The sequence below is a fragment of the Aythya ferina genome (genome assembly GCF_964211825.1).
Source record: "Aythya ferina genome assembly, chromosome: 16".
Classification (NCBI taxonomy): Eukaryota; Metazoa; Chordata; class Aves; order Anseriformes; family Anatidae; genus Aythya; species Aythya ferina.
Window position 1 is genome coordinate 13,349,451 of NC_140315.1, and position 23,120 is coordinate 13,372,570.

The window sequence follows — 23,120 nt, forward strand, 5'->3', positions numbered from 1 at the left end:
CCCCGGCTCCAAGATGGCGCAGGCGATCTTCGAGGCGCTGGAAGGTAACGGGCGGCCCCGCTGCGCCCCCACCGCCGCCCCCAGCCCAGCCCCGGCTCGGTTCTGCCCGCCCCAAACCCGCATCCACCCCCCCCACACCGCTCCCCGCTGCCCTCCCCGCCCGGGGACCCCCTCCTCCTGCCGTCCCCGTGTCCCCCCCGCTGCACCGGGTCCCCCCCTCCACGCTCCTGCTGCCTCTTCAAGCTCTGCCTGGGGGTCCCTGGGGGTCCCTGTCCCCGTGTCCCTCAGCCTTAGGGCCCCATCGCCCCCCTGGGGTGGTGCTGTGGCACCCCTGTCACCCTGTCACCCTGTCACCCTGTCACCCTGTCCCCGCACACTGCTGCACCCCCCGATGGGACATCTCCCATCCCTGTGACCTTGCCTTTAGGGGCTCCCCATCGCCTCACAGCCCCCACACATCGGGGCACCCCGTCCCCCCGTTCCCAGCCCCCGGGGCGCCCCTCGCTCCCCGGCCCTGTGCCAGGCACTCTCGGCCACGGCCACCGACCCAGCTTTGGGGTGTCCCCTGTACCCCACACCAGGGCTCGAGCTGTGCCCCCCGCCTGCCCCCGGGCTGCTTCTCACCCCCGGGTGTTTGTGCGTGGCCCTGTGGGGCGTGTGGGGGCTCCGTGGCACGGCCAGTGCCCGGCTGTGTGGGGTTGTGCCTGGGGTCAGCCCGTTCAGAGGCGAGCTCTTTCCCAAAGCGTGTATCCCCCGGAGCGGATCCCACATTTTCCCATACGTGAGGGGACACCGCTGGCTGGCAGGCCTTGCAGCGGCATCACCGCCCCTGCTTTAGGAGCAGCACCTGCGATCGCAGCAGCGGAGAGACGAGCAAGAAGCGATGCTTCCCCCCTTGGGTCTCCTGGGGCGTCTGACAGCACCGTGTGTGCCCCGGTCCCTGTCTGTGGGGCGGGTTTCATCGCCAAATTCAGGAGGGCAAAACGGCTCGGCGGAGTGGTTTTTGTTTTGTTTTCCAAGCCCACAGTAACCGGCAGCTCTTGGTGTTTGTTGTGCGCTGTCAGACTCTGGGTCGGTGACTCGGCATCTGTGCACAGCTGCAAGCGCTCGTGTCGGTACTCCTGGATCCTGTCAAACCCATAGCCTTGGGTTTTTAGCCTGGCATCCCTCAGATCCTTGTGTTTTGGGCAGGTTGTAGGGAAAGCTTGCTGCTGCTGGGAAGGCAGAGGTGGCTTTTTAAAGGTCTCACGGCTCCAAAGGACATCCCGCAGGCTGCTGCTGGCTGTGCTCGGTGCAGATCTGCTCCGCAGCTGCCTCACGGAGCCCGGGGATGGCATCGGTACGGCCCGGTGGCCTGCTTGGTTCCTGAACCTGGGATGTAGGGTTTCTGCCCCGTGTTACGGGTGTCATCCTGCGTTTAACTTGAGAAACAGGGGGGACTCCCTGCGTGTCTGTGCAGAAGGGAGATGGACGAAGAGCGATTGTTCAGGTTGTCCTGGACTGCTGTTCCCTGGCCGCATGCGATGCTGCCCCAGCGCTGCCTGTCTGTAGGTTTGGGTTTCTCCTTAATCCCCTTCCTGCAAGCCGGACCGAGGCCATCACGCGGATTTTTCACTCTGAAGAGCCAGAAAGAAACCCAGGCGCGAAGTGCTGGGCATAGCGAGCGTGGTGGTCTTGGTGCAAGCCAGATGGGAGCAGTTCACCATTTCCACTCTGATCTTCACAATACACTGAAACTGAGCGTTTGATCCCGTTTTATGCTGTGTCCTGTCAGCTTGCTTCCCCCGCAGACGCGCTCCGCTTCCCTCTGGTTTGGATGTGCCAACCACAGCCCGCAGTGCCGCCTTTGCAGTTGCCCAGGAGATGATGTGCAGAGCAGGAGGTGGGTTTTAACGCCAGCCTGCCAGGATCCAGCGGCGTGGTGCCGGCGGAGCTGGCCTGCGGGAGGGACACGGCTCTCCGTGCCAGCAAGGGGCTGCAGAACGGGCCCTGCAGCTGCGCTGTGCCTCCGTCAGCGATGTCCAAGGGCTCCCGTCGGTGTGGGGGTAATTTTACAGGAGGGTGTAAGGCGGCATCATCTGCTCGTGCCTCTGCTCCCAGGCAGAACGGTGCTGTCCCGCCAAGGAGGTGTTTGTGACCTCTCCTTGGTGAAAGATGATGGATGGAGAAGGCGCTCGTGGAGTCCCGCTGTTAATCGCTTCGTGCCTGAGGTGCAGGAGAAACACGTTTTTAGGGTGTCTTTAAAACGCTGTGGGTCCTGCATGTGCTTCCCGCCGGGGAGGTGACATCCTTGGTGTCCAGGAGCAATGCTAAAATGGCAAGAGGAACCCGTAATGGTGAAATGAGGCTGATGCTTCTGCTGCGCCGTGCTTTTATGCGGGACTCCGTTGGGTGTTTTACTTCCCTTCCTGGTGCTGTTGGCCAGGGGACCTCTCGTCGGGTACCACGCTCACCGGCACGGTCTGAAAATGAGTGCACGGACACACTTGCTGTTCACTGCAGCGTGGAATCCTGAGTTCAGAGTTACTCAGGGCTTTACAGGTTTCTTTTTTTCTCCAGATCTGCAAAGATCTTGATGAAAAGTAAAAAGCAATCAATGAACTCTCCCCTCATGCTTTGCCCCTTAATCTCCACGTGTGGCTTTGGCGTGCCATTTACTGTATTCACGGGTTTATTGTGGTAAGGGAATTAGCAGAGAGAAGTAGTGCATTAACAATCCCCCCTTTTAGCTATTTTTTTCATGATTGTTCTCTGATTCTCCCCCTATGATTTCTAAAGAGAGAAGGAGTGCACGGGCTGTGATGCGTCGGCCACGTGCTGCTGGCCGGCTGTGTCCCGAGGCGAGCCGGCCCCACTGCGGTGTTCATCTAGAGCGTTTTAGATCATGTTAGCTGTGGTGACAAATGTTTGTGCCAAAGCAAGCGGGCTCGTTCTGACACCAAATCTGCCTGGGTGTGCATGCGCTCAGGGAGTCCCGGGGGAGCTGGAAGTGACAGAGCCACCGGCAGCTCTGAGGGAGAGGCACCCGCGGAGGCTCAGCGCTGGGGGCAGCGGGAGCTGTGGTCCTGTAAGTGGCTGAGCCAGGTCTGCTCGAAGCATCTCTCCAAGGAGCCCGTGCTTGATCTGTTCTTTTTAATGCTGTCTCTGAATCCTCCTGTAGTTCATAGCCCTGTGTCTGACGGGATCCAGGAGCGCTGACCCTGCGCACAGGGAGGTGTTTCTCCTGCACCGCACAGGAGCTCAGGTGTGGGCTGAATCCAGGTGGCTGCACCCCAGGCATTTCGTCGTCAGCAAGCTTGGTGGCTTGCTTCTGCTGTGTCCCACTGTGTTCCCAGAGAGCCCCTACATGGGCTGCATGGCCCGTGACATCCCAAATATCCACCTCTGAGCTCTTTTCATACCTGCTGTCTGCAAGCATCCTTCCTCACTGCAACCTGTGCCTGAAATGAAGCTCTCTCTCAGCTTTCTTGCCCTTCTTCCCTTCCCTTTCGTTGTGCCAAAGGACAGGTGGGAGCGTTGCTGTAGCGTGACTGCCCGTGGAGCAGGGTGGTGAGAAGGTGAGGGGGGCTCTGTGGGGAACACCTCCCTCCGCGACTCGTCGTGAGCAAGCTCCCGGTCCCCAGGTGCTCTGCGTTCACACCACGCCCGATTCACCCCCCGTGCTTTGTCTCCTTCCAGGAATGGATAACCAGACGGTGCTGGCCGTGCAGTCCTTGCTGGATGGTCAGGGAGGAGTAACAGACCCGTCTGCTCAGAGCGTCAGCTCCTCCACCGCCATCCCGCCCATGGGTGAGTCCCGAACTGGGGGAGAGACGGGCGAGGGGTGGTGGGCTGGGGGTCTCCTCCCACGGCGCGCTCTGTGACTATCAGACCAGGCACCCTGCTTGTGCAGGGCGCTGCTGGAAGCGTTGTGACCCCTCAGCGGGGCCTGGCAGAGCAGGAGGAAGGGGCAGAGCAAGCACCTGGGCAAGCAGAAATGCTTTGGGGCAGGTCAGGCGTTAGGCTGGGCTACATGGTGCCGTTAAAGGCACGGAAGAAGGGAGCAGCCACTCTCTGCCATGACTGCGTGTTCATATTTTTTTTATTTATTTAATGAGCCATTCCTTATCCCCTGGGGATGTATCAGTGCAGTCACACATGCACTCACAAACTCCCAGTGCTCGACTAGGACGGGGGTGCTTTATCCCCGGGCTCCCCACGTGCTGCAGGCTGGCAGTTTGGCACCAGCCAGTTCAGTAGATTCATGCGTTGCGCCTTTCCCCGTGAGTGTGTTTTTTCTTTTTACCCCTTTTCCCCTTGTGTGGCTGCTGATCAGATCCGATTAGATAGTGAGTTCCTGAGGGATCCCATGGGAGAAAGAGCCTCTTGCAGTGCCCAGTCTGAGCTGTGCTCCTGCAGAAGTTACGGCCGTGTCCCCAAACAGGAGGTCCACCTTGTGAGCCACAGAATATTATTTTTTCCAAGAGGTTTGAGTCTGACTGGCTCAAGTGAAAAGTGGCGTGAGCTTATGTGATTTGCTCGTGCTGCAAGTTTCATCTAGGGTAATGATAACTGGGCTGTGGTCTCCTCCTGCCTCTAACACCAAGTAGAGGCACCAAAGACCAGAGGTCTTGTTGGGGGTGGGTCCCAGACAGAAGCCGCCCTCCCGTGTGCCCTGCTGCGTGTTCCTCATCCTTTGTGCAACCTGAGCAATAAAATCTGCCTCAGCCAGGCTAATGCAAATGCTTCGGAAGAAGCTGTTTTAACAGCAGAAGTTGCTGGGGGAGCAAGGCTGGGTTCCTTGATCACGTCTTCGGGATGAGAGGACAGGTGATGGGATTCAGCTTGTCAGAGGGGGACAGCAGGGTTTGTGTGTGGGAGCGCAGCCAAGGCCGGCTTGTCCACATCAGCTGGCTGTGGGGAGAGCTTGGCATCGGGGAAGAAGGACGGTTGCACCTGATGTCTCCTGATGATGATGTCTGCGAGGTGCCAAGACACAGCAGGCGTCTGCTGCCTCGCCTTTACTTGTTGTGGCTGTCGGGAGCAGCTCTGGGGCATGCTGAGCGCGGCCGGCAGCAGGGAGCTGTTTCTCTTACTTGCAGATGACGAAGACGTCTTCCTGTGTGGGAAGTGCAAGAAGCAGTTCAACTCCTTGCCTGCCTTCATGACCCACAAGAGAGAGCAGTGCCAGGGAAGCGCCCCTTCCCTCTCAACAGTCTCTCTGGCCAGCAGCAGTGTGTACAGCCCCCCCATCACAGCGGTGCAGCAGGCTCCGAGCGCCAGCCGACAGGTACCGTGCTGCGGCCCAGCAGGCTCTGCCACCCGGATTTTGGGAGTCGGGGTACCCTCTGTGAGGCTTTTAGGTCCAACAACGCCTCACGATTGACCTGTGTCAGTCGCGGTGCTGTTGGCACCCCATGGTTAAATCTGCCTGGTCCTCTGCAGTGAGGTGGCCTTCAGTACCCAGCGTCTGATGGCCCTTTTTCTGGCTGATAGCCCTTTTTCTGGCCGGGAAGGGTTTCCCAGTGTGTCTGTGTTACAGCCAGGCTTTGGTTCTGCTCAGGAGCCCCAGCGTCACCACCTGGCAGGTCTGCAGCGTGCTTGGGTGCTCGCTGCGCAGTGCTCAGGGGTCTCACTGGCTCATGGGCAAAGGAGGAGGGCAGCGTCTGTGCAGCCTCCTCCCTGCATCCCTCTCTCAGTCTCCTGCAAACAACTTTGCCATCTGGAGCTGGAGCAGCCTCCCTCTGTTCTCCACCTTTCCTTGCTGGGGGGAGGTGTCCAGTGAAAGCCTGAGCTTGTCTGTGACCGGTTTGTCCCGCAGATCTTTAATAACCACAGATTTTAGCTGTAGCCAGTGGGCATCTTCTCAAGCCACTGTCATCTTTTATACCTCTTTTTCTGAATGAAGAACATTCCTGGAGCTGCCTTATTGTTACAGCTAGGAGCTATTAGGGACCCATAGATCATTACTGTGGCTTTTCACAGCCTCTGGTCAGCAGATAGCAGAGACTCAGAGGCTCAGCAGAAAGTAGTGCCATCATTTTTCTGCGTTTATTATTCTGTCCCGTTGCTGGCCAGCAATGCAGCATTCTGTTTCTTTGTCTTTCAGCAAATTTCTACGTACATCACCGTTCCCCCATCGCCTTTGATTCAGACCCTGGTGCAGGGGAACATCCTGGTTAGCGACGAGGTGCTGATGTCGGCCATGTCCGCGTTCACGTCCTTGGACCAGCCCATGCCCGCCGTGCAGCCCCCGGTGCAGGTGAGGGGCTCGGGGCTGTGGTTGGGCAGCAGGAAAACCCAGCTGGTTGATCAGAGCCTGGTGATCTGCTTCCAGGTGGGGTCCCGGGCACCTTCCTGCAGTGGGACAGCCAGCCCCGGGTAGGAGCATGGGGTACGTGACAGGGAAACTGCAGGGCCTGCTCTCTGCTGGTGTCCCTGTTGCTGGATGCCCAAGTCTTTGTGTCCCTGGCTGTCTGTTGCACTGACTGTGGTTGGCTTTCAGGGTCCTTGTCAGTTTGCCTCGTGCATCTCCCTCCTGGGATGGTTGTGCTGGGCTCTCCGCAGGGCTGCCCAGGCTGGCCACACTCCCCTTGCTCTGAAAAGGTCTTTTGTAATCATGAGGATTAAAAGCTTTAGAAACGAAGCAAAAAAAAAAAAAAAAAAAAGCAGTGGGGCTTGGATGCTTGAGTTCTGGAGGAGGCAGTGCCTGCTGACAGGCCAAAGCAGCATGGTCTGATCCAACCTGATGGCTGGACCGGGCTGTGTTGTGTCGAGACACCCCCGCTGCTCCTGGAGGTGCCCTTTTGTGTCAGGGCTGGGAGCGTGTGTGCGGGAACAGCCCCTCCAGCTTCCTGCTGCTACACTAGGGCTGTGTTCTCAACGTCCTATCTGTCTGTCTTTCCCTGTTCTGGTTTCAGAGCAGCCTGAGTATGCACGCTGGGGCTGGGTACCTCTCGCAGCCCCCCCCGCCGCCGCCTCCCCCTCCGCCGCCTCCTCCTCAGCCCCCGCCGCCTCCCCCGCCAAGCCTGGGGGCTCCGGGACAGCCCAGCGCCGGCGGCGTGGTCGAAGTGTACAGTGCTCCTGCTCCTCTGGCAGCAAACAGCTCGGTGGAGATCCAGGCGCTGGGCATGCAGCCCTACCCGCCCATGGAGGTAAGGCTGAGCCCGGGGCTCCGTCCTCCTGGGTCAGTCAGGCTGCAGCGCTGCTCGGGGGTCGCCTGGGCTCAAAACACTGAGTTAGAGATGGGGAGGGTACGGCCGGTTATCTGCCCGTGCTGATTTCCTCTGGGAAGAGGTGCCGGTCAGAAAGGTGTCAGCGAGATGAGTGCTCAGAAACGGGCTGGGGTGTTGGATAGCTGGCACTGCATTTATCGGGGTGGGAAACAGAAACGCCCTGAACCCAAATCACCCTGGACTTTTTTACTCCAAACGTCCATTTCTAGGAGCAGCACTGATGCAAGCAGCTCTGCTTTGCCACCTGGCGTTTTCTTGTGCTCCTCCTTCCCCTCTGCAGGCACCCTCAGGGTGCTGTGAGCCCACAGGCTCAGCGGTGGTGGTCCTGGTCCCCTGCTCTGAAGGGATGAGAAACTCTTGCAGGCACTAGGCATAGCTGGGTACCAGAGGGCTCCTTCAGAGTTTCTTTGCTGTTCTGTTCTTGCTGTAGTCACTCCCGGGTACTTTGTGGTGTTCAGCAAGAGTTTTGCACTGTGCACGTTGTTTTAGAGAGGCACCGTTGGATTGCTGAACCAGGAATTTGGTTGTTTGGCGGGGGGAGAAAACTCAGGCAGACTCCCAGCTTGGTGGGGCAGCTGCTGCTGGAGGTGGCGGGTGGTAGGAGCTGTACTGCGTAGCAAGCCTCTTTTCTCTGATAACTGAACTCTTGCAGGTACCAGGCCAGTGTGTGGAGAGCCCCGTGTACCCCTCTCCCCCTGTGTACAGCCCTGGGAAGCAGGGGTTCAAGTCCAAGAGCACCAGTGCTCCCGCGCCTCTGAGCGGCTCAGGAGGAGGCAATGTGGTTGGTTTTGATTCCACCTCCGCTGTCAAAAGTAGGCGATCCAAAAACGAGAGTGGGCTGCAGGAAGGTAAGAGTCCTCGTGGCAGCTGCCCTGTGCCAGGCTGCAGGATGCCGCGCTTGTCCTGTGCCACGGGCTCTCTGGGTGCAGTGGGGTGGCACCAGCTGTGCCTGCAGCTCCCTGGGAGGACACCAAGCCCTGCCCCAGGCTGTCAGGAGCAGGTGAAAATGTGGATGTGCTGCTTCGTCACCTCTGAGCGCACGTGAAGGGGCTGTCCCTGTGCTGCTGCATGGGCAAGCTTGTGCTAAACCTGCGTGGCTCCGCGCCGATTGGATCACGCTTGAAAACGGGGAGATTCTGCGAAATAGGGTGTTAAAGCTTGGTCCTTGTTTCCAAAGCAATAATGCCCAGCCACAGGGTGTGTGGGCTCGATGAGACTGATCCTGAAGGGCATCTTACAAAGAGCTCAGCAGATCCCCTCCCTTTGGGTGTTTCAGTGTCTGTGAACACAACACGCTCCCAGGTGAGGAAGGCCAGGGGCATGCCCAGTCCCAGCACAGAGGAGCCCCAGATCCCCCGCTGCCCCTTACTGGTCAGAGCCTGCCCTTTACTGGTGCGGTGGCCGTGAGTGTAGCCCAGTGACGAGGGAGGTCCCAAGCACGAGGTGGAGGAAGGCTGCTCCAGGAAGGCTGGGCCCGTAGAGTTACACCAACACCAGGCTTTAACGTTGTTTGCAGAGCTGTGAACGACCGTGCAGGCTGCAGCTCTCAGTCCAGAGTTTCCTAGAGCAGCCCACGGCTCTGCTGTTTTCCATTGGTTTATACCCCATCGTAGTAGACAGAAGATGTGGCTGACTGATCTTCTGGAGGGGAGAAATATGCATGTGCTCTGGCTGATGGCTGACCTTGGTGAGTTCATAGGAGAGAGACAGAACCGGGGCCCTTCCTCTCACTGATCTTGTGTCTTTTCCTAACACCCAACGTGCCTTTACTCTGTAGCGTAGCTGGAAGGGTCCCTGGAGTGGTTTATGCCCAGAAGGGATTCCCTGTCCCCCACTTCTGTTCTCCTCAGTGCCTATAGAGTTAGCTCAGGCTACATTAAAGACTTGCTTGTCCCACAACCTCTCCCTGGTCTGGCCAGGCAGATCTTATCCTTCCATGAGCCCTTTATTATGGGTCCTGCACAGTCATGTCTTGGGGTGAGGGCCCTGCAGTGCAGGGGGAGGCAAGGTTATGCCACACCGGCTCATTCCTCTGCACACTCTTGCTCTTTCAGGGAAACCAAAGTCCCCCAAGCTGAAATGCACTTACTGCGACAAGGCCTTCACCAAAAACTTTGACCTGCAGCAGCACATCAGAAGGTAAGGGTGACGCTAGGCCGGGCACAGCAGAGTGCCTGGGGTGGATCCCGGGCACAGGAACGCTGAGGGAGTCTGCACAGCCCAGCAGACCTTGCATTTGTCGTGTCTCCCAGAGTCCGTGCTGCACTGGGAGGTCATCCTTCATCCCCCTGCCTCCAGGCTCTCCCTCACAGTTCGGGAGCTGGGCTGAAGGCTGCATTGTAGACGTGATCTTGCTGCTTATGGGCTGAGGCTGGAGCCTGCTTTCCTCACTGATGAGACCTTGAAAGCCACAGCTGTTGTTACCTGACTGCTGGAGCGGTGTCGTCTCCACTGCTTCCCTCTGCCCTTTCCTTCTCCATCGCAAGCTGCTTCCTGCTTGCAGGAGGGCTGCTATTAGCAAACCATAAACCAAGCCCAGCGTCTACATGGGGAGCTCTTACAGAGCCAGAGCTCTGGCAGGAGGCAGTTGAACTCTTCAGCATTTTCTCCAGTGGAGACTGCTGAGCTCAGGACAGGTGAGAAGGAACAAGTGGTGATTTTGCTCCCCTTCCCATCCTGGACTCCTCAGGTGACATGCTCCATGTGTCACAGCCAGCTTTTTCTCCTGCAGCAGAGGAGGGCAGAAGGATGTTTCTGCTGTGCACAGCAGGGAGCAAATTCAGAGAGACTGGGGGACTCCAAGTTAGAAGCCACGTGTGCAGGGGAGGGAGGGGTAACAGGGAAGAAGAGGCTTGTACCCTTGAAAAGAATGATGAGGTCTCAGGGGTCCATGCAGAAATCCCAAACCGAATGCCCTGGTGTTGCTGCAGAGCTATTTTCCTCTCCCACTTCTTCCTTTGGTCCCATGCTACCCCCAGACTGTGAGCACTGCATATATGTGCCAGGCTTGTTTCCCCCAGGCCTCTGACCGTCCTCTTACTCTGGTTGATGGGGTCTGAAAGCCCTCGTCCAACCTGGTCCAGGTGCTGATCTGCTAAGCAGAGAGTTCCTAGTGCAGTCCTGCAGCAGCTGCCCCACCACGGTCCCTGCCCGGGGGCTGCCTCCTCTCTCTGCTGGCTGCTGATCCGGTGCCTTCTGCCTTCAGTCACACAGGGGAGAAGCCCTTCCAGTGCATCGTGTGTGGCCGAGCCTTTGCCCAGAAGTCCAACGTGAAGAAACACATGCAAACCCACAAGGTCTGGCCTCCGGGGCTGGGCTGCACCATTTCCCGCAACTCCATCACGGTGCAGGTCATGGCCCTGAACCCCAACCAGACGGAGGATGAGGAGAACACAGGTTTGCTGCCCGGGAATGTGAGCTAGGGGCAGGGCAGTGATGTGAGGTCTCCACGCATCCCTGTGTCGCTTGGTCCTGTGCAGGGAAGGAGCCGTGCGTGCTGTTTCTAGTCCTGCCGTGGGATTTAACAGCACGCACCAGGGAAACGCTGCCCGAGTCACATTTGCTCCACTCTAGCTGGCAGCTGCGTCCTTGGGTGCCCCCAGCCGCTGTCAGTTCAGTTGCTGGTGAAGAGAGGGGCTCCAAACTGTGTGCCAGGACGTGCCAGGAGCAGGGAGAACCTTCCTTCCCCTTTTGACTCCCTGGCAGGTGCCGCGCTGGTACTGCACGAGCCACCCTGGGCTGCCCTGGTTCAGTGGCTGGCGAAGCCGGTGATTTAGCACACCTGGTGCTCTGGTGATGTGCAAGTCAGGCCTGGGCTGTGTCTGTCCCCAGCAGCCAACCGAACATTCTAGAAGCAGAGAAAAGCTTCTTGATGGTGTCTGCATGCCCTTTCCGCTGGTAGCCCCAGCCCTAGGCAGGAGGGGAGGGAACAGCACTGTGGCAATGTCATACCTTGGGGAAGGTCCCTGGGAGCTGCTCTCTGCAGCCATCGGGGCTGCTGCTGGCTGGAGGTGACCACTGGAGCTGGGAGTGAGCCTGGCACTGGTTCCCTGGATGGGGCCTGTCCTGCTGACAGGGCACAACAATTACGTCCCTGGAAGCGCTGTGGTGAAGAGAATTGGTCAAGGAGAAGAAGACAGAGAGGTCAGAGCCCTTGGTCATCAGTAGGCAAGCTTAGAACTAGGCCGTTAGTGAGATTCTGATCTGAAGATCTGCCTAAACTAAAGAATCTAAAGATTCTTTTTTTTCTAGATCTAAAGAACTCGGTCATTAGAGAGTGAGATTTGATCTAAAGAAAGGAAGGAGGAGCCTGGATCCAGAGCCAGGCCTGGGTGTCTCAGCAGCGCCGAGCTTGCAGAACAGCTTTCAGAGCTGTCATGTGGCAGCCTGTGACTTTCTCTCTCCCTTTTCTCCAGGTTTGACTCAGCCCTCGAGGAACCCCGCACAACCGCCCCAAGACATGAGCCCCATGGAGGAGAGCGAGGCAGGCAAACTGGAAGCCAAGCAGGTTGTCTTGATCGACAGCTCTTACCAGTGCCAGTTCTGCCCCAGCAAATTCAACACCTATTTCCAGCTCAAATCACACATGACGCAACATAAGAACGAGCAGGTAGGAACCAAGAGTACCTTGTGGTGCTGGTGAGATTAAGACAGGATCGCAGGCTCTGTCCTGAGCGTGCTGCTTGCTCAGTCAGTGCTTGCTGTGCAGCTCAGCTCCCTGCACGTCTGGGTTGCAGCTGTGAGCTCTGGGTGGCTTTGAAAAGCTCCCCCGCCCTGCTGAGCCACTGGGGAAAAAACGGTCAAGCAGGTTTGGGTGGCTAGAGGGAAAAGAAAAGAGGCAGAGGCCAAAGTTTTCAGCGTAGGTAGCAGCTCTCAGGATGGTCACTGCTAGGGCGTTGTGGTCTCACCACTCTGGTGTTTCCAGGCGCTCACACCGACACCCCTTTCTCCTGCCTTGCTTTCTTGCTTGTTTTCTCAGGGGAGTGCCCAGGCAGTCTGTGCAGGCAGAACAAGTATCGTGTGGAAGGTGGGTAGGTTTGGCCCAGCTCTCACAATGTGGAAAGAGGCAAGGGCCGGAGGGGTTCGCTTCCCGGAGCTACATCTGCTCCTGGGCCTGCTCTCACCCCAGAGGTAGAAATGGGAAGGGAGTGAGCCCTGCTTTGGGCTCTGTGCTACCTGGGTGTCCTCTGAGTGGCTGTGAGTGTCAGGGAAGGAGGCTGCGTGTGTGGGGCTGGCTGTGCCTGGTGGGGTCCTTCCCTGAGCCAGGTGAATCATAGAATGGTTTGGGTTGGAAGGGACCTTAAAGATCCCCTGGTTCTAACCCCCTGCCATGGGCAGGGACACCACCCACTGCACCAGGTTGCCCAGAGCCTCATCCAACCCGGCCTGGATCACCCCCAGGGATGGGGCACCCACAGCCTCTCTGGGCAGCCTGTGCCAGGGCCTCACCGCCCTCTGAGGGAAGAATTTCCTCCTAACCTCTGACCTAAATCTCCCCATGGTTTTTAGTTTAAAACCATTCCCCCTCCTCCTGTCAAAGAGTTGCTCCCCATCTTTTTACAAGCCCCCTTCAAGTACTGACAAGCTGCACTGAGGTCCCCCCGGAGCCTTCTCCTCTCCAGGCTGACCACCCCCAGCTCTCTCAGCCTTCCTGCCCAGGAGAGGTGCTCCAGCCCTCTGGGCATCTTCGTGGCCTCCTCTGGCCCTGCTCCACCAGCCCCACATCCTCCTGGTGCTGGGGGCCCAGAGCTGGACGCAGGGCTCCAGGTGGGGCCTCAGGAGGGCAGAGCAGAGGGGCACGATCCCGTCCCTCCCCTGCTGCCCACCCCTCTGCTGATGCAGCCCAGGGTGCAGTTGCCCTTCTGGGCTGCATGCACACACTGCTGGCTCATGTTGAGCTTTTCATCCACCAGAACCCCCAAGTCCTCCTCTGCAGGGCTGCTCTCAGTGAGTTCTTCTCCCACTCTGTGCTCAGGCCAGGTAGATGGCATCGGTTGGTTTTCCTCTGTCAACTGATGCAGTCACTCCACCACAGAAAGCCACCAGTTGGTCAGGCACGATTTGCCCTTGGTGAAGCCGTGCTGGCTGTCTCAGATCATCTCCTTGTGTGCATGTGCCTTGACATTGCTCCCAGGAGGATCTTTTCCAAGATCTTGCCAGGTCCTTGTGTGTCAGCCCGGTGGGTGCTGTGCTGCAGGAGTGCAGTTCTGGTTTCTGTTCAGCTCCCAGCAGGTTCTGCTGCTGCCTTCACCTAAAGCTGTCAGCCACATTTTGGTGCTGAGCTCTTCTGCACCGTTCTTGCTCATGGGAAGAGGATTTTTTTTTTTTTTTACTGTCACGTTGTGCTCCTGCTGCAGTTGAGGGCTGGGTTTCATTGCTCTGCCCTGACCGAGCCCCGTAGCCAGTGTGTGAGCGTGGTGGGGTGCTCTGGGAGCCCTGGTGCTGTTTTGTCCATAAAATCAGCTCAGCTGCTCCCCAGCGCAGGGCACTAAGGGGCAGCAGTTGTGTTCTGTAGAGTGCCCAGTTGCAATGATTTCCAAGCTAGGAAGGCTGCTCCGTCTGCTGGCAGAGGATTTGCCCTGTTTGTTCCCATGCTGTGCCACTGCCCCTGCTCTCCCTTCACCCAGGTGTACAAGTGTGTGGTGAAGAGCTGCGCTCAGACCTTCCAGAAGCTGGAGTCTTTCCTCGACCACATCAAGAGCCACCAGGAGGAGCTGAGTTACCGCTGCCACCTGTGCAGCAAGGACTTCCTCTCCCTGTATGAGCTGGGCATCCACCAGTACTCCCACAACCTGCTGCCCCAGCACAGCCCCAAGAAGGACGTGGCCGTGTACAAGTACAGTAGCAATCGGTGCTCACAAGGCTTGTAGGAGTGAGTGTGTGCAGAGCGTGGCTGCCTGAGAGTGGTGGGGACGCCAGGGGGACGAGGGGGCTGCCTGCTCAGCAGCCACGGTTCTCTGGGGCACGCAGGTGGTAGCTGGGGTCCCACCGGGCTGTTGGAGCCACGTGTGGTGAATGCAAAGGGCCTTTCAGAACGACAGGAACAGGCTGGGTGCAGCTCTGTGGGAAGAGCCCCCCACTGCAAGCCCTCTTATCACCCCGTCAGGAGGGAGGAGAGCACAGCTGAGTCTGCCCCAACAGGACAGTGACCCTGGGAAGCCCCTGCCCAGGCTGAGTCTCTAAACTGCAAAGGGATTGTGGGCTGTAGAAGCTGTGCCCAGGTGAAATGAGTTACTTCTCCTGTTCTTATGCTGTGAAGGGCTCTATCTTAACTGGAAAAAAGCCCTTCTACTAGTGTAGGGGGAAGGGGTGAGGGAGCTCTGTGAACAGCTCTCTGGAGCTGTTGAAATGCCTGTAGGGACATCAGGAAGAGAAGGAAGCCCAGAGGATACTGCAAGTCACCTCAGAGCCTAGTAAGTTAATGCCTGCTACTTCTTAGACCATAATTTCTAGTCAGCCTGGTGCTGTGGAGCTTCATCCTACAGCTTGCTACCAGGGATCTGTGGGGTCAGAGCCTTCAATCTGTTCGAGGAGGTTTTAGTCTGCTCTAAGCAGAAGAGGCTTCACTGCAGATACGTGGTGAGAAGGGTGCCTGTGTGCATGTTCCTCGTCGATGATGCACGTACACATTGCCTGTTACCAGCCAGCTCTGGCAGAGGTCTCAGAAATACCACCAGGGTTTGTGAAAACAGGTGAGTTAGGTGGAGAGAGCCGAGGAGAAGCTGTGGAAGCTGTCCCCATGGATCGTGTATGTTCCTCTGTGGGTGCTCCCACGGGAGTTTGCGTGGATGAGCACTGGAAATTTCAAGGCTTGTCTGCCCAGGGTTCCAGTTTCTCCCCCGGTGAAGGATGCTGTGTGTGTGTGTGTGATCTGGCCACGCGGGTTGCTGAGGTGTCGGGGCAGTCGGGCGGTGGTGGTACCACCTGTGCCAAGCTGACCCTGCCAGAAGTCAGCCTGGAAGGCAGTGGGTGAAGGAGCTGCGTGGGTCTGCCTGCCGTGGCGGGTTTGCTGCCCGTAGCCTTGTTCACGGGCTCTGTCTTTCTCTCCACATTCAGGTGTGTGAAGTGTGTAAATAAGTACTCCACGCCAGAAGCCCTGGAGCACCATCTGCAGACAGCAACGCACAACTTTCCCTGCCCTCACTGCCAGAAGGTGGGTGGGGAGCCACTGCCTGAGCTGGTCCTGGGCACGTGGCCGGGGCTGTGTGGGGCACGAGACCCCTCTACTCGCTCTCCTCTCCCTTCCCACCTCGCTGTGGCCTGGTGGGCTCGTGAGGTGCTTTGCAGAGAGGCAGAGGTGACTGCACCCATCCCTGGCCTCACGCAGAGTACGTTCATCCTTGTAGTGCTGGCTTTTCTCCCAGGTCCAATTTGCTGACCAAACAAGCAGAATTTGGAAGGAGAGCTTCCTTGTTCCCATGACAGCACAGAACTGCACTCTCTTATTTCTTAAAAGCAGGTGCAGCAGTGGTGAGGCTGGTTTTGGGAAGTCTTAGACTCGTGGCAGTGCCTTTGACCCCCCATGGCTGGCTACCTGTGTCTGGAAGGGTTGTGAACAGAAATCCCTAGGTTCTGGGGGAGCTTGGACACCTGTGTTTCTGACCTCATCTCCTGTTGCAACAGAAGTCTCTGGGTTTCCCCTTGTTCCTGTCTTTTGGATGAATGTTCTTTGTCCTTGGCAAAGGGAAACCTTTTTGAGTGATGTGACTGTGACAGGAGCAGTGCATGGATGGGTTTGGGCTGGAAATACTCTCTTCAGCATTGCCCTGAAAAGGGTTTGAGGGACAGAACTTTGTGGGGTTTGAATTCCAGTGAATTCCTTTTTGAAATCCAGACTAAAATTTGGACCCTTGCTCCTCTGTTCTTAGCAACGGAAATGAAAACCCTGTGATAGGGGCAGGAGCAGTCTCAAAGGGTTGTCCTCTCTGCACTGAGGTAGCTCAGGGAGGAGAAACACGCTCCTGCCATGGTTAGGAACCTGTCTTTACCTGTCATCTCTCCACTTCCCCCCACCAGGAGGGAGATGCCCTTCTGCACCAGGATGGGACTTTCAGCATGCAGCAGGGGGGCTTGGAAGCCCACTGTCTGCAGCAGTATTTTTCACTTCTGTTTGTGTTCTTAATAATAGTGCTCTTTTCTGGAGATGAACACAGTCCTGGGTACCAGACATTCTGTGCTCCCCCTAGATACGTGCTCACAGCATCCTCATCAGGAATTCACTTAGCTTGGGTATTTCCAGTAGCCCCGTCAGCCAAAGGAACCATTCGTACTGGTTTTGTAAAGACCACGAGTGGGAGCTTTTGGTAATGGATAGTGAGGAAGCACAGACTGAAATCATCCCTGTGGAGGTAGGAACTGCTGGGGGTCCGGGTGCAGCGGGTCCCTGCTGGCCTTAGCATCCATCTGGGGAGCTGCTTCTCAGCACTGTGGTGTTCAAAAATTTAGTAGCAATGTTTCAGCTCATGTGTTTCCTAAGGATAAATGGTTTTGTTGTTTGTTTATAAAGCTCTGTCTGTATTTTCCTTATACAAAACTAAAGGTTTCCTCAGCGCTTCCTTTCCAAGAGAGCGGTCACTGTGAGCTGCTTGTGCTTTTTGTACAGGCTAAAACTCTTCTGCCCGTTCAACTCAGCGATGTCCCTTCTGTGCTGCTGGCTCTTAGCCTCGTTTCTGTGTGCTGACAGGTGTTTCCCTGCGAGAGGTACCTGCGCCGCCACATCCCCACGCACGGTGCGGGCAGCAAGTTCAAGTGCCAGATCTGCAAGAAGTTCTTTCGCCGCGAGCACTACCTCAAGCTGCACGCCCACATCCACTCGGGTACGGGCTCTGCCGGTGCTGCAGTGCTGGGTGTCTCCATGTCGTGGTCCTTGCTGAGCTCCGTGGTGCTCTGGCTGTTGTCCTGATAACCAGAGTAACAGAGCTGGCTGTGTCAGTCGTCTCCAGTAACGTGGCTTTTAGGAGCTGTATGGCTTTGATTCAGTCTTGTACCCAGCAGCTGGAAGCAGGACACAGAACTGGCTTCCTCGATGTCCAGGGTTGCAAAAGCTAGGGAAGCACACAGTGGGGACAGTATCCATCTGTTTACCCATAGGGCGGGGTAGGGAAACTTGGGACAGCTTCCGGAGAAGCAGAGTGGCACTGCTGCCAGATTGAATCCTGCACATGACTAGAAGAGCCCTGAGTGACTGCACCTTCCCCGACTCATCTCTCTCTTTCTCTCTCTCTTTAATTCAGGTGAAAAGCCCTTTAAGTGCTCGGTGTGTGATGCAGCTTTCAATCGGAAAGACAAACTCAAGAGGCATATGCTGATCCACGAGCCTTTCAAGAAATATAAATGTCCCTTCTCGTACGTAGCGTCTCCAGCATGGCAGCATGTCTTAATGGCTCGTTGTGGGGTTTGGAAAGGAAAAAACATCCCTTGTAGGTATCCTAGGTTACATGTAGCATCTTCCCATCCTCTGCTTCTTGGGGAGGCAGGAATGCTGCACGCTGTTGCACTGCGAACCCAGAAGCCTCAGTTGCCACTGACTTTCTGTGGGACCACATCACTTCATCTCAATTCCTCGAGACCTGTAAAATAATGCCTATGTATGTGGGAGGCTTGGGGGATTGCACCTGCAGAGCTCTGGGGAGGAGAGAGAGTTATTTGGGTACCAAGCACAGGATTGCCTGACTGACAGCGTCTCCCCAACTGCACTTAGAAGCAGAGGAGCTGATGTACAAGCCAAAGAAATCTAGGTGTAGGAGGTCCATCCCCAAATCTGTGGCACATTCATGGGCCTTCTGAGGCAGCCAAGACTGACTTCTCCCTGCTTCCAACCACCGTGTAGCTCCTTCCAGCATTTTTCTGCCTCCAACTGGGACCCCGAACCTGCTGCTTTTAGGAGAATTTGTGGCGAGGCAAAGGCGGTGCGTAGCCTAGCAGAAGCCCCGTGTCCCTGTAGCAGCCTGATTCTCTCTCCTTCCCCTCCAGAAGGGCAGAAGCACTGGGGCACTGACTGTGACCACACGCAGGGCCCCATCTGGGTGCTGCTATAGAGAAGGGCTGTGGATCTCTCTCTGGTCTGGGCTCTGTTTATACATCAATCCTCAGCTGATTCATGCTGCTGACCAGCAATTTTTGCTCTTACAGAAGCCACACGGGCTGCAATAAAGAGTTCAACAGGCCAGACAAGCTGAAGGCTCACATCCTGTCCCATTCAGGTGAGTGCAGCTGGCCCCTGCCTGTGCTGCGGGCGGTTGGGAACGAAGTGGCTGTGATCCCGTGTGGCTGTGTGGGAGTGTGGTACGGGAGCAAGCCGGAGAAACAAGAGAAGGAAAATTGTGGAAGCGCTTCAGCTGTATATCCCCAGAAGTGCCAGGTGTGCTGGGTGTTTTCCCTGCAGTGTCCCTTTGCTTGGCTAACTACTGTGCAGTTTTGTATGGAAGAATTTCCCCCTGCATATGGTAGTGTTCCCCAGATATAAACCCAACTTCTTAAAATATCTTATCAGCTCTAGACTTTTTTTTTTTTTTAATCTCTGTTGCTGCAGGCCTGTTTAAATGAGCTTGCATTTTACAACCGTGTCTAAGCTTTAGGCTCTTTCCTAAAGCAATGCAAGTGTGTAAGCAGGGCCTGCTGGGGAGGCTTGAAGTGTGTTTGCTATCAAATGAATATCCGGAGTGCCCTGCCCACTCCTCACCGATAATATCTCACATTCAAAAAGAGATGCCTTGGGATTTGACTGCCTTCTTTCTGTGGTCCAAAAAAATGCTTCCACTTCTAGGAAAGACAAATCATTCCTGTGCCCTAGGGAACTTCTTGATTTTTGTCTGTTAGACTTGTTCCTGGCACATCCAAAGCCCTACAAGGTGTGATCAGATGGGACTGTGCTGGCAGTGCAGTGGATGATGTGTTTCAGACTACATTTGGGAGGGAAAAAAAAGTGTTGTTTTTTTTTTTTTCCTCACCAAATACACCTGGGGAAAAAAGGTCAGGATGTAGCTGTTCTGCATTTTCATCACAGTCACCTGACCATGGTTTTTTAATTATTATTATTTTTATTTTGGTTTTATTTTTGTAGTGATATTTTAAACCTCTCCTTTGAGGCGCAAATGAATGTTGTAGCTGTTTGTAACCACGGCCATTCAAGGTGTAGCAGCACATCCTTTAGGGGCTGCATATTTGCCTGACACAACGTCTCCTTAAACTGTGGGGTTTTTGGTTGTTTTAATTAGCAAACTGAAAAGAATGGGGCTTCTCAAGGGAGGAGGTGGCTGTGTCAAGCTTTTATCGGGGAACATCTGCTTGGAAGAGGAGGCGAAGCTGTCGTGCGCTCCCTCTGGTGCAGGTTTTCCTGAAGGTCTGCGCTGTGAAGCAGGGTCTCTAACTGAGCTCTCTCTCCTCCCATGCTGTGTGCAGGGATGAAGATCCACAAGTGCCAGTACTGTAACAAGTCCTTCAGCCGACGAGCCCACATGGTGGAGCACCAGCGCTCGCACACCGGCAACTACAAATACCGCTGCCCCACCTGCAGCAAGGGCTTCACGCGCCACAAGTACATGAAGGACCACAAGTGCCGCCTGGGCTCACCCAAGGACAAAGACCTGCAGCTCAGGAAGCCCCAGAAGAAACGGGTGGCACGGGGGCGCAAGGTGGGCCTGTCCATCCCCAACCAGCTGGCTCTGGCAGAGCTGAAGGACGGTGCCACTGGGGAAAGCCCCCAGGATGACAGCCCGAACAAAGAACCCTTTCAGGAGTCGGACGCGGTCCTGTCCATTGTGGTGGGTGGGTCAGGAGCTGCTGACTCAGACCTTGTTGTTCCTGGGCAGCCCAGCAGCATCACGTCCAATTTGTCCTTGGCAGAGCTGCAGGCTGCCTCGGACGGCCCCTGCACCATGCTGGCTGTCCCCGTGTACATCCAGACGACAGAGTGACTGTGTAAAGAGCCACCGTGTGGCTCAGGGCTGCTGCTGGGGTCATCAGACGTGGTGCAGAAATTTGGCTCAGTGAAAAAGACCAAGGCTCTTGTGGGGAGGTGGATGGATATGGGAGAGAAGGGCTTTCATCTCCACTTGTTCTTCCCGTCCTTGGGCAAAGGACTGCTTGGAAGCTACTGATGGCACAAGGCACTGAAGGGAATGGCTCTGTCTTTTCTTGTCCCTCTGCATCACTGGTCAGCCTAGGGCAGGAAAGACTAAGATCCCTGAATCAGGGTGAGAAGAAAGAGCAAACAAACGTGCAACAAACAGAGCTGCTGAAATCAGGTGGCTTTGCAAATCACAGCCTGTCCCATCTGTGGTTTTTCTGGCCTGAAAGCTATATTGCCCAGTATTTGGGTGGCCTTTCCAAGAGCAAACAAATGATCCTTCCTAGTGGAAGCAAGTTCATCCTGAGATCCTTCGGGAACACTGTTCAGAAATACCCTGACAGACTTGTCTGGTATCTTTCTTTTCCCTGTCTGTTATCAGCAGAAAGATCACCGTGTCTGTACGACGTGTTATAAACACCATGGAGCTGGCACGCCGTGTCGAGTCGATGGGTGGGAGCAGCTCTGTGCTGCTGGCTCTGGGCACACGTGTGTTTGGTGTTGCTTCCACAGTGGTGGTCTCATGGTTTTCTCCATACCCAAGGATCTCCAAGTGCCTTAGATATCAGCGAGCCAGTCCTTGGAACAGTTAAATGTGGCACCTCCCTTCCTGACACTTCTGTACAGTGGGAGAAACGAAGGCCTGGGCGAGGCGACCTGTCCAGGGTCACACAGGAAACCTGTGATGTGCCCACGAGCCAGATTTGTAGCATCTGCTGCACTCCTCCATTAGCTGATTCCCAGCCCTACATTCCCTTAGCTCAGTTTTATGGGCTGGTTAATCATTTCAGTGGGATGCTGGCAGCGGGGTGGCAGTGGTCAGGGAGCAGGAAAGTCCTGTGCGACTGGAACAGCTCTTGCTGTCCACACGGCTTCTCCGATCTGATTGCCTAAGTAGGAGTCCCAAAAGCGAGGTGGGAACACCAAACCCACGGCACCTAATGGGAGGGAACTGAAAGCTGTGTGGTGTTGGGAAAGGAGCTGCGTGGGCAGGTGTGGAGCCCAAAGTAGGCAGGAGAGCAGTCGAGTGTGGTTTTGCCTGCTAGGCTCCCTCTTCCTTCCCATGCTACACTCAGCCTTAGTTTGGTGCTGGTGAGCTGGTCCTGCCTGTGGGAAAAGGGAACGTGACCCAGACCTGGAGAAACACCCCTGCTGCCTCGGGGTCCACCTGGCACATGCTGTCCCCATGCTCTGCTCTCCCCACTGCATTTGTCTTGTACAGGTCAGCAGAGCAGGTGGAGAATTTGGGGTGATGAGCTGATCAGCTGTCGCTGTGAAGATGCTGCCCATTGAGCCTGGGGGTGGTGCAGGGCAGAGCACCGGGTCAGTCAGCTCTGGGTGCCGCACGCCTGGCTGTGGGGTGCCCTGCCTCACTGCTGCTGCCATGTGGGACAACCTGTGGCCATTCCTGGCTGCTGGCGCGGTCAGCCCAGCGTTACTGCTCCCACTGCTCTGCCCCTGCTGCCTGCCTGCAACCTGCCTGAGCTCCAGCCCACGGCTGGACCTCCAGGTACTCCTGCTGTGTCCTTGCGGTGTGTTCTGTTTAATTCTGAAACTGGGAGTTTGCAGGAGGGCATAGAGAAGAAGGGATGAGTCTGGACTCCAGAGGTGCAGAGGAACAGGATGGGAGGCAACAAGGACGTGCCAGAACATGGCAAATGCTGACTCAGTGGAAAGAAACGTTGATCAAAAACACGTCTGGCACTGTGACGAGGTTGTGGAGGGGCCGGGAGGTCGTGGTACCTGCTCGTACTCAAAACTCAGCAATACCCCAAGCGTCCTGCTCTGAGGGAGCATGCTTGGAGGAAATGGTTCTGTGCTTCTGGGAACCTTGTCTGCTCTGAAGGGCAGAGTTTATTTGCCCACAATAACTTTTAAAAACAGTTCTCACAGGAAGGGAACAGGAGAAGGAACTAGGAGGAGTATATTTAGCAAACTGTTTTCCTCCCCTTGCTGCCCACACTGCACAGTGTCATTATGTGGCTTTGGGCGCTCGCTGCAGCCAGCTCTGTTCTGAGAGGCCAACGCGTGGGCACAGCTCTCCTTCAGCTCACAGGCGGGGGCTGGAGGCCCCCATGGCCCTTCCTTTAGGGCCCCTGCTTCCCCCAGCTCAGCCAGTTGAAACCAGGTGCTGGAATCTGGTGTCCGCTGGCTGCGCTGAGTGGAATTCAAGGGTTGGGAGCAGAGCTGTAAAACAGCTTCACGTGTGGCCGCGGGATGCTGGGGCCGAAAGATGCTGCACTGATGCTCAGTACCTGTGTGGTGGGGCTGTGCTCACGGGCACTGCTAGCTCAGCGCAGCTTTCCCTCGGCCGTAATGATCTTAGAGTAAATCTCCGAGTGATTAGTGTGAGGTAACAACAGAGGGCCCTGAGCTGAAGGGCGGCTGGGCCGGGTGGTTGTGCAGCTCTGCCTGGAAGCCTTGTGGCTGATGAATGCTGCCGCCCCGGGGAAGGGCTGGGTGATGCCCAGGAGCGTGGCAGCTGCTGTCCCCCTGCTTCCCAGGGGCTGGCGGCTCTGCAGCTGCCCCAGGTAGGTGGTCCTGGGGCCTCAGTGCCTTTGTTTGAAAAGGAACAAAATGCAGGTATTTAAAAGAAGAACAAAACCCTCTCTTCTGCAGATTAAAATTTGTCATGATGGAAAACCTTGTGGGAAAGAGAATTTAATTACGAAAAAGCAGACGCTGTCACTGAGGCACGGTGAGCTGTGAGCAGTGCTTGGTGCTGTGCTGTGTGGGGAAGGTGGCTCATCGCAGCAAGCCAGGAGCTCTGAAATCCCATGCCGTGCTGTTTTGCCCAGCTGAATAAGCTCCGATGAAACCCAGGGCCAATTAAGACATGC

General features: G+C 56.3%; 1 protein-coding gene across 2 annotated transcripts; it reads left to right on the plus strand.

Moving 5' to 3' along the window:
- Window positions 1-4: 4 nt before the first annotated feature.
- ZNF341 (zinc finger protein 341) lies at window positions 5-20,714 on the plus strand. 2 transcript variants are annotated; one of them, XM_084537709.1, is made up of 15 exons: window positions 5-44; window positions 3,679-3,789; window positions 5,082-5,269; window positions 6,089-6,241; window positions 6,900-7,133; window positions 7,867-8,062; window positions 9,269-9,353; window positions 10,420-10,610; window positions 11,630-11,823; window positions 13,841-14,049; window positions 15,270-15,366; window positions 16,897-17,029; window positions 17,447-17,558; window positions 18,345-18,415; window positions 19,614-20,714. In XM_084537709.1, the coding sequence occupies exons 1-15, from the start codon at window positions 14-16 to the stop codon at window positions 20,126-20,128; spliced, it is 2,520 nt and encodes an 839-aa protein (XP_084393835.1). In that variant the 5' UTR covers window positions 5-13; the 3' UTR covers window positions 20,129-20,714. The 2 variants fall into 2 exon arrangements, with proteins under 2 accessions (XP_084393835.1, XP_084393836.1); XM_084537710.1 differs by lacking the exon at window positions 5-44 and adding an exon at window positions 1,849-1,882.
- The last annotated feature ends 2,406 nt before the right edge of the window (window positions 20,715-23,120 follow it).

What these genes read in the sequence shown, in the direction of transcription:
- ZNF341 (XM_084537709.1), top strand. Translation starts at nt 14, where the DNA reads ATGGCGCAGGCGATCTTCGAGGCGCTGGAAG. An exon ending in GATCTTCGAGGCGCTGGAAG is followed by an intron (nt 45 to 3,678) that starts GTAACGGGCGGC and finishes GTCTCCTTCCAG; the next exon opens with GAATGGATAACCAGACGGTG. An exon ending in CCGTGCAGCCCCCGGTGCAG is followed by an intron (nt 6,242 to 6,899) that starts GTGAGGGGCTCG and finishes TTCTGGTTTCAG; the next exon opens with AGCAGCCTGAGTATGCACGC.